This window comes from Tauraco erythrolophus, chromosome 4, assembly GCF_009769465.1.
Source record: "Tauraco erythrolophus isolate bTauEry1 chromosome 4, bTauEry1.pri, whole genome shotgun sequence".
In the NCBI taxonomy this organism is placed as follows: domain Eukaryota; kingdom Metazoa; phylum Chordata; class Aves; order Musophagiformes; family Musophagidae; genus Tauraco; species Tauraco erythrolophus.
The window spans coordinates 15880082-15894493 of NC_141468.1; the positions used below are offsets into that span (position 1 = coordinate 15880082).

General features: G+C 41.1%; 1 protein-coding gene across 1 annotated transcript; it reads left to right on the plus strand.

Annotated features, from left to right (window-relative positions):
• The first annotated feature begins 970 nt into the window (after nt 1–970).
• On the plus strand, nt 971–14403 carry RINT1 (RAD50 interactor 1). Its single transcript, XM_086610145.1, is given in 21 exon segments — nt 971–1128; nt 1617–1794; nt 2196–2391; nt 2554–2795; nt 2960–3133; nt 3211–3360; nt 6464–6620; nt 8798–8908; nt 9101–9324; nt 9924–10052; nt 10758–10957; nt 10960–10994; nt 11583–11600; nt 11602–11797; nt 12430–12529; nt 12531–12588; nt 12590–12628; nt 12717–12789; nt 12792–12834; nt 12974; nt 14016–14403. Coding segments are annotated over 19 exon segments (2343 nt in total). The 5' UTR covers nt 971–1128; nt 1617–1794; nt 2196–2214; the 3' UTR covers nt 14232–14403.
• The last annotated feature ends 9 nt before the right edge of the window (nt 14404–14412 follow it).

The window sequence follows — 14412 nt, forward strand, 5'->3', positions numbered from 1 at the left end:
GAAAATACTTGTATTTTCCAGCTTTACTAATACCTGTACCAAAGAACAGGTACTGAAAATAAATTAACCTGAAAGCTTAAGTGTGTATCAGTAACTACTTCCTTTAATACGTCTCATCTCTCCATTGCTGGCAGGGGATGAGCTCGGCTTCTACTGGAAAAAAAAAAATTATAAAGCTGTTCTAAAAAGACACCGCATTTTCAGTCTGTCTAAACCAAATAAAAAACTTGTGTTGCTAAAATCACGTAAACGCCGTGGTGGCGGGAAGGCACCCGTCGCGCCCGTGAAGTACCTCAGGAGAGGAGGACGTGTGTAGAGCAGCAACGAGGCGGCGGAGGCTGCTGAACCAGCCGGGCTGCGCTTTCCCCGTGGGATGGATCAAAGTCAGCTGCTCCTCAAGCCCAGCGTTCCGAAAAGCGCGACCGCCCACCCCACCGGCTGCCCGGGGCGGTGTGAGGCGCTCAGGCGCGGCAGAGCGCGGGCGCCGACGGGCACGCCCGAGCGGGGCGGTCGCTGCCGCGCATGCGCGCCCAGTCACTCCCGCGCATGCGCCGCCCGCCGGGGCGCCTCACCCGGGCGACGGCACGGGGGGGAGGCAGTGCGCGTGCGTGGGTGCGCGTGACCCGCCTCCCGCGGCGCTGCGGGCTGCTGACGCGGCGGGGGCGGCGCTGCGCGGGGCCGGGGGCCGCGGTCCTGTCAGTGCTGCGGGCCGGCGGCTTCCCGGGGCCGCCGCCGCGCCTCCTGTCGCGGGGAGGGCGCTGAGGGGACTGACGCAGGCTCAAGGGCCGCGGCGGGCACCCGGCCCAGCAGCTGTCCTTCCGTCGGGCGGAAGCCTCAGCGGGTAGCGGCCGGCCGGGGAGAGCCCTGGCCCGCCTGGGCGGGCCCGCGGGAGCTCCGCGGCCCGTCACCCCGAGCTGGGCGCCGTTCGGCCTTCGAGGAGAAGCGCCGCCTCGGCGGCAGAACCCGGAGCAGGAGGAGAAGGGCAGAGCGAGGCGTGAACGGCTCGCGGGGAAAGGGTCTGCTTGGTCGGCTGGCCGGGCTGTGGGCGGCAGGGAGCCTCGCCCAGAGCCTCTCCGGGGCCCGCAGAGCCTGCTAACGCTCCTCGAAAGACCTGGCCCTCTGGCGAAGGTGGGTGCAGAGCTCCGTGCTGGAGCGGATAGTTGGAGGATGCTTACCAGTGTCCTGTTCCTCTCTCCTCCTGTATCCTGATCCTTTACTCTGTTAGGAAAAGAGCACCGTTTCGTTAGTAGTCTTCTGCGGTATTATTTGTTTTCATTGCTGTGAACAGCATGGTGCTTTTTACTGCTCCTCTTTAGTAATTTCTTTCTCAGCAGCACACTTGGTCTCCCAGTTTGTTCTTCCTGGTGCTCTCTATTGCTTCTCCAACTTTGGCTCATCAGTTGCAACATTTTCTCCCTCTTGTTTGTTTGATAGGATTTTTCACTTAATTAAAGCTTGTAGCAGATAAAATGCAAGTGTATAAATTTTATTTTTAAATACTGTTTGAAAGTGGTATTAAGAAATGAGATTTGGACTAGCCAAACACCTGTCATTGTTGCCTTTTTTGTTTTACTGTACATGATCATCCTCTCAGTTTCAGGTCTGTTTTTCTCTAGATGCTGCCAAATGTGTGAATCAGCAAGTGCCTCTTCTGTCATACTGCATGGGTTTTCTTACAAATATTTCAGTGATGCTTTTACTTTGCAAATCATTGCAAGACCTGAGTGGATAATTTGCTAGCAATACGTCAGTCGTCAGTTGATGTCTCTGGAACATCCAAAACTATAAGAAAAGGTAAAGCAGAACATTGTTATCTTCCTTCGTATTTTACAAAAATATTTTTCCAGTTTTTTTCATTACGTTCTGCATCTGTAATATGGAAAAGATACAAATATATTGAACCACTTTAATAAAACTCACACTTTTAAGGAAGGAAGAAACTAACAGGCACGTTTTTTGTCAGTAATTAATGTATGAGAAATCGCCAGTTGCATGTATAAGCAAGGTTTTATCATATCTCAGCTAAGACCTATGCCAGCAAATTGTCTCGCTTAAAGTGGTGTATTTATTGAATGTCTTATTTAAGTTTCAATTTAAATTGAACTACTAAGCTTTTCATGGAGTTTTGTGTCCTCAATAGATCAGCAGTTGTTTGTGCTGTCTTAGTGGTAGCTGATTAGAAATTGTATAATCAGTATTGCAGAGGAAGAAGACATGGCAACAGTTGCTGTTAGAAAGGAAGAAGTTACCAGAGATCTAGATCATTGTGATATCCCATACTATGTTTCTGAATTTGTGGAAAGAGAAGTTGGAAATGACTATGATTCTCTAAAGAAGCTGGACAACCTTATTGAGAAGCTGTCTGAAAATAAAAAACAGTTGGAAGAACAGGTAAGTATCTTTCCTTTTTTTTTTTTTTCTTCTTCTGAATGTGCTGTATGACTGATTAAGTATACTTAACTAAATTAAAGCAGTATGTTAATGTCTCAAATGGTACTACTCTACGTAGTGCAGTGCTTTTATGTCAGACTTGATACTTTTCTGTGAATGTAGGTACTTACAGTTTCATCAGAAGTCCCTAAAAGAATTCAGAATGCCTTGAAGAACGCAGAAGATTCTAAAAAGACTCTGAGTCGGCTTCTAGAGGAAGAAACTCATCTCTCTGATTCAATCAATAGCCACTTACTGAAAGCTCAGCCATGGATGGAGGATCTCGATGTGCTGATTAGTCAAGTAGAAGAGATTGAACGACACCTGTCCTATCTTAAATGGATTTCACGAATAGAAGAGTTAAGGTACAGTTTGGATACTGTATATATGTTCAGAGACTGATAACCTACTTGGTCCCATTATTAAAATGTTTTAGATTTGAGAAAGTTTTATCTTCATTTTCAATATATGAATGATTCTTTTCTGTTATCTTTAATAAATTTTTGGCCTTGACTTTTGTAATTTGTAGTGATAGCATTCAGCAGTATCTGATGACCAACAATGTTCCAGAGGCAGCCAGTACTCTAGCATTCATGGCAGAACTGGATATTAAACTTCAGGAGTCATCTTGTTCTCATCTTCTTGCTTTTGTGAGATCCACTGTTAAATTCTGGCATAAAATTCTTAAGGACAAGTTGTCGAGGTAAGAGTTGTACTGTCACTGCCTTGTCATTGCATTGTACTGTGAGTTCATGTTAAAGTGCTTGTTTTGCCTTGCAGTGACTTTGAAGAGGTACTGACCCAGCTCCGCTGGCCGTTTGTGGGCCCACCGCAGTCGCAGGCATTTGGCCTTGCTGTACCAGCCAGTGCTCCTGATGTGTACAACAATTTGGAGTCGTTGTTTTGTCAGCTCCTGAAATTGCAAACCTCGTATCCTTTTCAATAGTCAGAGAGAATAATTCTCAAAGAGAATTATTTAGAATTTTGTTCTCCCTAAAGACAGAAGATAATTTGTCACGGACTGCCTGTATCTTCTCACAGTGGGACGCAACCAAACGGCTGTTGCGACCACAACGTATCTCACAATCAGAAGGCTCTTCTAATCTCCAACAGAGAGCTCCAACTCACCGCTCTCCAGGGGCTCCTACTACTCCAGTCTCCAGGAGGGAACTGCCCCACTCCCTCTTGGGAGTGCCCCGTCTTTAATCCTCCCATAGGTCACGTGGCCTCCAGCTGACCACCGTGACTCGCAGCACCTGTCTCAACAAGGCACAGGTGCTTCCCATGTAGCAGCCAGGAAGCTTCCCCAACAATTCCCCCTTTCTTTTTTTAAAAAAACACCTAATAGCCTTTAGGAGTTTCTAATGTTCTGATTCCACTTTCCGTCGCCATTTCTCAAATACCTTGGGACAAAACCATGGGGGAATCGTTCTCATTTTTTGTCATACCATGACAGTGGATATATCCATTGATCCGGCGACGACAGATACATCCACCCCAGCTGCTCTGGCTGTTTCTCTTGTTGGTTAACCTGCGGCTGCCGTAATGCTCCTGCAAAAGCTTTGTCCGGACCATCATGCATCTGCGTACGCTTTCTCATTCTTTTATTTCTTGGCCAGCCGTTAGTGTAAACCTCTGATTCTCATTGCTTAGCAAAATGGCCCATCTTTCCACACCTGTAACATCTGTTTCCCACATTTATGATGAGTAACTGGGCCATTAACTTTCCCAGCACTTATTATCCGCCTTTGACCCTTCCGTCCTGGGCATTCCGATTTTATATGTCCCAGGTTTCCACATCTATCACTTGCTTCAGAGGTCTTTCTTATAGTCTCTCTTGCTGCAGGGTGGGTCATGGCCTGCTGCAACATCTCCACTACAGCTGCTAACTGCTGGGATACTCCTTGTAATAGTGTCATAACTTGCTGTAGTATTATTGGCTGCTCCAAACATACCTGGGCCAGATAACCAGATACTGCGGGATATGAATTTGCCAAGGGTGGGGCCAATTGCTCAAATGGCGGAGCCGTAGGCATAATAAAGGTGGAAGGGGGGGCTGTTGGGGCAAAGGGTGGGGGACATTTTAACACCTCCTGCAGGGTGGGGCAGAGCCCCTGCACAGTCCCCACAACTTTTTTGATCTCCTTGAACAGTGAAGATAGACCCGATTCACTGTCCGTGCTGTCTGAGGCCAGTCCTCCCTCAGACAGTTCATCATCTTCTTCAAAACCTTTGCCCATTGATACATAATCTGTTGCTTGAATTATATTATCCAAGGCCCCCCATGTATGCAACAGGTCGGTTTTGGTCAAGTCCTCATTCTCAAACACTGCTTCACAAAGCAACTTATCCCCTAACTTCTTCCATAGCTCAAGGCTAAAGGACGTATTGAGACTCGCTAGGTCTTCACGCTCCACCGCCCAGTTAAGTAAATTATATAGATCCTCACTTCTTATACTGGCCCCCGCAGCCATTATCGCAGATTTAAGAAATGCAAAAGTCTGGCCTTCCTTTACAAAGTTCTGACCCATGTCCATTCCCAGCGGCTCACCTTGTTCCAGGTGTCTAGGTCAATCTGCAGCTTCTGCCACTCTCAAGCTTCGCTGGGCTCTGTGTCTTTTGTCTACGACACTGCAGTCCAGGCAGTTCCTGTTTCAACAAATCACATCAGGGTCACCAGATGTCACGGACTGCCTGTATCTTCTCACAGTGGGCCACAACCAAACAGCTGTTGCGACCACAACATATCTCAGAATCAGAAGGCTCTTCTAGTCTCCAACAGAGAGCTCCAACTCACCGCTCTCCGGGGGCCCCTACCACTCCAGTCTCCAGGAAGGAACTGCCCCACTCCTTCTTGGGAGTGCCCCGTCTTTAAGCCTCCCATAGGTCACGTGGTCTCCAGCTGACCACCGTGACTCGCAGCACCTGTCTCGACAAGGCACAGGTGCTTCCCATGTAGCAGCCAGGAAGCTTCCCCAACAATAATTTGAATTTATGTTACTTTGTATTAACATTAGAATGTTGGGTGTTTTTTTTGTGTAGAAAGTGCCAGGTGTCAAAGTTGTCCTTTTTGGTGTAGCAAGATTATAACTCAAAGTCACATGATCCAGTGATCTCGTGGTAGCTGACAGTTCTGGTTTCATGAGAATCAGGCCTTATATGCTTCAGCAAGATTACCCATGTTAACAAAAAAACGATGATGTCTATTTTATTTTACACGATTAATGCTTTTGTTCGTAGCTTTATTTTAAATCAGCCTTAATCACTTTAATATGTCCCGTTCCAGAAGGAAAAGAGGAAAAGCTGAAGATACATATCTCAGAAGGAGACTTTGCGAAAAGGAGAGACTACAGAAGGATTTTCATTTTGCAGCGATAGTAGTCTGCCTTTGAGGTTAATCGGAAGGCATTGCTGCTCATCCTGCTCATTCTATTCCTTTTCTTTTTTTTTTTTTAGTGAATTAAATCACAGCTAAAGCTCAACCAAACACTTTTTCCTGGAGTGGTTGTAAGTGCCTTTTTTTTTTTTTTTTTTTTTTTTAAATCATGGAGTGGCAAGCTACAAGGCCATTCTAAATGACTCTGAGTTGGTCAGAGTCTGGCAGACTGGGTCAGTTAAATCAGTTGTGTGAAAATGGGAAATCATATATTGCATTTATTAATCTAATGAGTCTTTTATCCTCCTTTAACAAATACAAATATGTGTGTCTCTTGGACAGCCCCTGTGTTTGGTACTGGTAATGGTTTTCTATATTTCTTTTTTAAATGATACGAGTTTCCTAAATCAAACTGACTTAAGTGACTTGTATTGTCGTTGAATAAATAATCATTAGCAGCCTGAGTTGTATTAAATATTATATAAACTGAAATATTTTGGATATCCTTCATATTTGAGGAATTGTATTGATTGCATAACACTGCCTTCAGCCAATGAGGTAGAACTAAGACGCATTCATTTTTATAAACCCATTCTATTGAAATGGTGATGTTGGGAGAATTCAACCCTTATATTCATCCTTGACTGTCAAACTTAGAGATGAACTGTTAACCAAACCTAAACAATTGCCAGAGAAGTACTCTTTACCCCCATCAGCACCCATTATTCTTCCAATACAGATCATGCTGAATCCTCTTCAGAAAAGATTCAAGTATCATTTCACTGGAAATAAACAAACAAATATTTTAAATAAGGTATGGGAGTTTGATTTTTTTTTAAATTGTTTTTTTTAAGCAACAGATAAATTGCTGTATTTAAACTGTATAGCTTTAACACTTTCCTTTCTGAAGTTAAGATTCTTCAAAACCGTGTGTTTCTTGTGTCAGGTACCTAAGTGTCGACAGACATCAGGATGGTACTTGGAGACCTGTCAGAGGCACAAGCGTTTTCCCTGGGCCAGGCGATATTTCTTCCTTGCCCAGATCCTTTAGAAAGCGTTACTGCAATCTTAGACCGACTCCCATCATTTCAGAAGCTCTGATTGATTTGCTCTGTCTCCATGCAAACGATTTTGCACTGTTCCTTATTGCTTAAGCTCAAAGACTACAAAGCTGTGACTGATTTTTGGGATTGTCCTTTGCTACTGTCATGTAACTGAAAATGTTGGATTCTGCTGTTAGTATCTAAAATGTGATTAGTCTGAAGGCACTGTTATATACTTAGTTTTCTAGGTTAAATTTTTTAAATTGACCTACAACAAGAGATGTCAGTTTACCAGTTGGAAACTGACTCAGTTTTAGTATGAATTGTCTTCAAAGGCTGAGGAATTTATCTGAAAATTATCATTGGAACAGGTTTCAATGGGTTAATGGTGCTGTAATGCATCTGCAGCAGAGTTTGAGAGCTGTTTTGTAACAGTCTAGTTGCACAAGTCTGTGTGTTTGTGTTGACAATCTTGTGTAAACATAAATATATTTGCAATCTTGATAGTTGCTACTACAGTGCTTTTTAAAATAACATTACGTATATTAGTGAGGAAGAGGTATTTTAGACATGAACGAAATTATTTCATAAGCAAACTGGAAAGTTACGTTCAAGAGACAAAATTTGTGAACAACAGTAGATGAACAATTATTTTTCTAGAAAACTTGTGAAGAAAAGTTTACAGGTAATCTAGTGTCAGATCAGAAAGATATTCCAACAGGGCCTTGCTCAAATTTGGGTTGGGTTTTTTGTTTTGTTTTATTTTATAATAACTTGGATAATGGAATAAAGAAAATACCTGTGTAAAATATTTGAAAGACATCATTGTGGAAGGGATTACAAGTGTTTCAGAGCACAGGTTCAGAGTTCACCACGATCTTGGCAAGTTGGAGAGGGTGTGTCAAAAAAAAGAAAATTCAGTAGACAAGTGAAAATTAATACAGAAATGAGGCACAGACACAAAGAATGTGAAGAATGTGAGTGCAGTTCAGCAGAAGGTTCTTTGGCTATTCGGAGTGAGGAGGGCAGGAATTGCTTCTGTTTGCACTAACATTGAAAGAAGACTTCGGGGGGACCTAATAGCTGCCTTCCAATACCTGAAGGGAACCTACAGGAAGGCTGGGGAGGGACTTTTTACAAGAGTGTCCACTGATAGATCAAGGGCAAATGGCTTTAAGTTGAAGGAGAACAGATTTAGATTAGATTTTAGGAAGAAGTTCTTCAGTATGAGGGTGGTAAGACTTCGGAATAAATTGCCCAGAGAAGTTGTGGATGCCCCCTCTCTGGAGGTGTTCAAGACCAGATTGGACAGAGCCTTGAGTAGCCTGGTCTAGTTGAGAGGCGTCCCTGCCCATGACAGGGAGGTTGGATTAGATGGTCTCTGAGGTCCCTTCCAGCCTATGCCATTCTATGATTCATCAAAAACTACAGCCCGTGTTGTTAGATTTATGTGGAAACTGAAAAAGCTTAAGGACATTATAATGTGAAATGAGAAGGTGATAGATTCCCCACTTGCAGTGTAGGTCGAGGTTGGGTACAGTGACAGTAGGAACGGAGCTACTGGGAAGAGTTTTCCCAGGAGTTCATCCTTTTTGCTGTACCAAGAATAAAGACCGCACAGAAGAACAGGAGGAAGCCTGCAAAGCAGAAAAAGGTCTCATGAGTGAGGAAGCAGTAGAGAACGGGGAGAAAAAAAATTGAGCTTTTGCTTGAGAAGAAACAGAATAATTTGTGCATTTAAGGCAATTCAAATCCAGAAATACTCTCTGATGCTGCTTTTATGAAAACCAAAGCCAAGTAGAACACGGGGAAAGACTTGTGTGATCTGAGGTCAAGAGAAGGCAGGGGAAGAGACTGGTATTTTTAGAAGTTTGTCTTAAAATATTAGTAGCACTTGAATAAATGTTGTTTGGATGCATTTAATATTTTCTTTTCTTTTTTAAATAAGCCCGAGTGGTATTTAACACAAGTACTTATGTGGATTGGAAATCATGCCAAGTTCCTTGATGACAAAATCCAGCCAATACTGGACAAGGCAGGGTCTTCAGTGAATGCTGGGGTAAGTGCTTTCATGGTTTTATGTATGTGAATATGTAAGTCAACTTCTGTTAGGTATTTGTGCAAACCTGCTTCCACTGATTTCCCTAAGTATGTGTGAGACTTAACTCAGTCTAGTAGCAGTTTGTGTACATGTTTACACATGTTAATGCTTCCTGTCTCTGACATTTTATTGACTTTTTTCTTTCAAAAGCTTGAATTCTCTCGTGCTCTAGTAATGCTGATTTTGGAGAAGCTGGCCGCTGATATTCCGTGCCTGTTGTATGATGATACGCTCTTTTGTCACCTTGTGGATGAGGTTCTTCTGTTTGAGAGAGAGTTATACAGCGTTCATGGTTATCTCAGCAGCTTTCCCAGTTGCATGCATATTCTGTCAGAAGAATCCTGCTTCCAAAGGTGGCTAACAGTGGAAAAAAATGTAAGGCTTCCCATGGATTTTGTTGGCCTTTATATTGCACAATCAAAAAAAAAGGTGTGTTGTATACATAAAGGAATAGCATCTCAAATAGGATAATCACTTGGGAAGGGCTACCATATAAGACATACATGTTTTTATACTCTGTGATTATTTTGACTAAGATTTGGTTAGAATCTAATAGCGCTTCTGTAGTTTGTAGGACTCTCACCCCTAAGCTGTATGGAATCCAGTAGGCTTGTTTTTCAGACAAATGTTATGTTTATGTGTGCGCAGGCAAGATGAACTTTAAATTGAAATGGTGGTAAGGGTATTAACTTTTGAGAAATGAGGAGGAAATATGTTGGAAAAGGAGCAAGCCACTATTAAAAAACCACAAACACAACCCGATCAACTCTGACATAGTTGTTAGCAGCGTTGCAAATGCAGAACATTGAGGCTGGTTTGTATGAAGCCAGTCCTCAGGAGTTTTCTATAACCTAAAAATGTAAAATTTAACTTACTAGAGATAAGGCTTTTTTATATTTATATATTGTAAAGGGCTTTTTCTTAGATTTTTTTTTTTATTAAAAATTAAAAATTTACAAGTTTTGTGCATCTCAGTTGCTCTTCAGAAAATGGACTCCATGCTGTCATCAGAGGCTGCGTGGGTATCGCAGTACAAAGATATCACTGACGTAGATGAAATGAAAGTCCCAGACTGCGCTGAAACTTTTATGACAATGTTGTAGTTATAACAGGTAATTAATATTAATCTATGGGCATTGCTCTTGTTTGAAGGAATAGTAAAAAACTTCAGCTAAACAGATTTCTTTACGAAGTACCCATTGTCAGCAGTAGTCATCAAATATGTTGCAAAGTTGTGATGTTTTGCAATTTATTTAAAAACTTTCCTTTCATTTTTGTTTCGGACACTGACTCAAGCATAAATAATCTTGACCTAGTGATGTGTTTACAAAATAATAATTGAAAAAATACATCTGATATTTAGCATGTTAAAATTCGTTCATACTTGAGAAAATGTAATTTGTTACAACGCAGTAATAAAAAAATCCTACTATCCTTTTGACTCTGTGACAATTGAGAAGCTATTAAGTAATGTCTGCTTTCTTGGAAAAGAATGTCAAATCCAGTAACTTTTCAGGAGACAATTGCATATTCAATGGCTTTATCTTACTCTGTGTGAGTACGCTTTAGGGGCCACACTGGTTGGTGTGGTGTAGTCACATATTGCTTAAGTATTAGAATACAAAACGCTAGTGGAATCAGGAGGAGGAAGAATGTAATTTCTTTACATGTTTAGCTTTTGTATTGAGTAGTTTCCCAGAAATGGTTAAAAAATATCAGCTGTTTGAATACTGTATGATGTTCTCATAGGCGTAAGGTTGTGTAGTGAGATGGCTGTAATGCTTCTTTTTGGAAAGCTTATATTCAGCATTGGAAAACCTAAAACCATTTATTAATGTCTTCCAGACAGGTATAAGAATCTTCCAACAGCTTCCAGAAAACTGCAGTTCCTGGGCCTACAGAAGGAGTTGGTTGATGATTTCAGGATACGATTAACTCAAGTAATGAAGGAAGAGACGAGAGCTTCCTTAGGATTTCGATACTGTGCAATCCTTAATGCTGTTAACTATATAGCACAGTGTTGGCAGACTGGGCCGACAATGTAGTAAGTAATTATTTTACTTTAAAAAAAAAATGCTGTAAAAAATGGACTTGGATGTTTGTTTCATAACAAACATTTTATTTTCAGCAGTGTTTATCTAAGTGTATTCAGAAGAATTAATTACTGAAAAAATAGAATGAGATATAAATTCAGATTTAATAAAAGATGTATAAATAAGGACAGATTATTGTTTGAGATCTAAGCTGTATTAATTATAACTTTTCTAGGGAAACGCAAAGAGAGCCTGGGGGATGGAATAACATTAAAAAGGTCAAAAATCAGGGTTTTTAAGCATTTGGCTGTCAATCGTAAAGTATCTTTTTAGTATTTCTCTAGATCTATTCCCATTACTTACTGCTGTTGTATCTGAAACCCAAATGAGTTCCACCACCAGGATTAAATCACTGTGTTTTTTTTCCACTGAATCAGGACCTCAGGGAAAGATAAGAGTGTTTTTAAAATCTTAAAATTTGAATTTTATAAGTGTGTCAGGAGAGTGTTTTCTAGAACTGTGCCTATTAAAATACCAATGAAAAGTTCAAATGATAAGATCAATTTTCATAGTATTCATGTCTGGTTTTATGTCTCTAGTTCTTTTTGCAGCTACAAGCAGGCTGAACTGGAGGTCCGTGCAGAAAGTAACACTGTCAGTAAACTGCAGCTGGGGCAGCTGGCTTCAATGGAAAGCTCTGTCTTTGATGAAATGATTCACCTCCTGGAACGCCTGAAACATGACATGCTGACTCGTCAAGTAGATCATGTCTTCAGAGAGGTCAAAGATGCTGCAAAGCTGTACAAAAAGAGAGGTGATTCTTTCCAGTATTACAATATAATTTCCTGTTAAAAATACTGAGGTAAATAACTGCAGGAATAGCTAATTGGCAAAATTATTGTCCTGGATAGGAATGATGCAGTGTATAAGTTTTGGAAAACTCTCTTAACACTTACTTCAAGACTATTTTAATGCTATGCTTTCTGAAGTAGTTCCACAATTAGGGGGTGCGTTACCATTCTCTAAAAACCCTAGAAAGAAGAATTCTGAATTACTCTAGTTTGGACAAAAATTATTTTCTCATAGTAGTATTAAAGAGTTAATACGAAATGGCCTGTAATGACTGTTCTGTCTTCACAGACTCATAGGGCTTCTTGAATGTTTGCTCCTGAGTAGGATTTGTGAAGTACTTCATAAAAGAATACAGCCACTCCATTTTCTAGACTAGGTGGGTTTCTTTGAATGGCATATTCAGAGATTTATAACTGAAGCAAGAGTTAATATTAAATGGAATTTAAACATAGCGTTAGACTATGATTACTTTACATTGAAATGGGAGAAGAGAACTCTCTCTGAACCATTGTAATGGGTAAGTTTTTTTTTTTAAAGGATAATTTTAACTTCCGGTAGTTGTAATCTGAACAATTCCATTGTAATGACTTCAAGCGTGGAGTAATTCTTTCAGGTGGTTATCTTTACCATCTCAAGCAGAGCAAGCAGTAATGTCTTTGTCGAGCACGAGCTGCCCTATGTTGTTGACCCTACGAGCCGCTTGCTACAACTAGAACGCAGCTCTGTCACTCACTGTTCAAAATTTTCTGGCAAATTGCTTGCAGAGAAAGTGGATATATACATCTATCAGGAAGTAGGTATCAGCCAAACGTGGCCTGTGCAACACAGTGTAGGAGTAAGTGGCTGGCCTAAACAGCAGATGTACCTCTCTGTGTTGTTAGATAATTATGGCAAATCATTTCAATGAAGGAGGAGCAGCACAACTCCAGTTTGACATGAGTAGAAATCTGTTCCCTTATTCTCGCACTACTGCAAGAGGCCAGAAAACTACTTCAAGCAGTAAGTAGGCAAAATTCTGATCTACCGGTATTCCAGAAAAGAATGTCCAGGCGAATACATGTGTTTTACGTATCACCAAGATTTTTTCACAGTTAGTTTTGATCCATGCTTAAAATGTGTGCCTTATTAATGCTTCCAGTGTTTACAACAAGGAAAATTTTGATTCTGCAGCATGTACTCAGATAGCAACAGACTGTAGCGTGTGTTCTGGAGTACTTGTGCCCTCAGCCTTCGAAACTGGGGCCAAAGAAACTACTCAAAGATACAGTTACAACAGAATAAGCTTACTTTATTGTTAGAAGAAAGACTACTTTAAGCTCTGTTTCCCACTCTGAATTGCCTTGTGTAGCAATCTGCTTGCTTTCACTGACGAGAAGCAGCTACCTTCTTTCTCGTTAGTCTGTTTTAAATAGCCCACAGTTATAACGAGTACTGCGCTAAACTCCTAGGCTAATTGGGACGGAAATCTTAGTATTTTTACATCAGTGTGGAGCATGGCAGTCGGTCTTGAACACTTGAAGACAAGATTATGTATTGGCATTTTTAAATTGGAATATTCGTGTAGCATCTTCAGGTTTAAGGTTTTTTTTTGAGCTCATCACCTTCATAAAGGTAATAGATACATACGTATTATTCCAGCATAAGAGGAAACAGATGCGCAAGGAACTGTAAAAAATAATGGGTGCCTGGCTCCATCTATCACATTTAGACTAAAAACAATGTGACAAAGACAGGGTATCTGTTGCTCCCTATGATATTAATTAGGGAAAACGTTCAGATTCTAGCAACTGTCTGTTAAAGTGTGCTCTTAAAATCTATTGAATAAGAAGTTTCTAATTGTCTTAGGGGAAAATGTGGCTAGGGAAAGCTAGACAGATTAAGTGATGAATTCTATTCTGTGTTTTTAACACTGACGGAAAAACTGAAGAAGCAAAAGCCGTGCTGAGCACAGGGAGGCAAAATATCGGTGCTCGTGAGAATACGCATACATAACAGGAAAGGCTTAGGCAGTAAGAGCAAGCGTACTGTTTGCCTTGATCGAAGTAGTACTGTTCAGTTTCAGTGCTTCTGATCCTTTACGAGAGTCCATGGAGGTTTTTTTTGTTAATCACTGTGTGCACACAAATTAAGTGTAACTCATGGGTGCTTCTCATATTAATCCATGTAACTTTTTCCGCCAGTATAAAGAAGCCTGCATTATCCTGAACCTGAATGTCGGCTCTGCCTTGCTTCTGAAGGATGTACTGCAGTCAGCTTCGGAAAATGAAACAATGTTAAAGCCAAACCAGCCATCTGCAACAGCAGCGCTAAATGAACTTGGAGTTTATAAATTAGCTCAAAAGGATGTTGAGATTCTTCTCAATTTGAGGGCTAGTTGGCCTAATACAGGAAAATAAAGACTTCTTCAGAAGTAGTTAATAACTTGGTCTAGATGACTTATTTCAAACAAAAGCAAAGCAAATATGTTGTAATATACTTGTCTTATTTCTCAATATGCTGAACAACTGGTTAATCTCTTCTTATGCCTTCTTGTACACAGTTTCAATAAAAATTTCAAAATGCTCCTGACTTAATTTT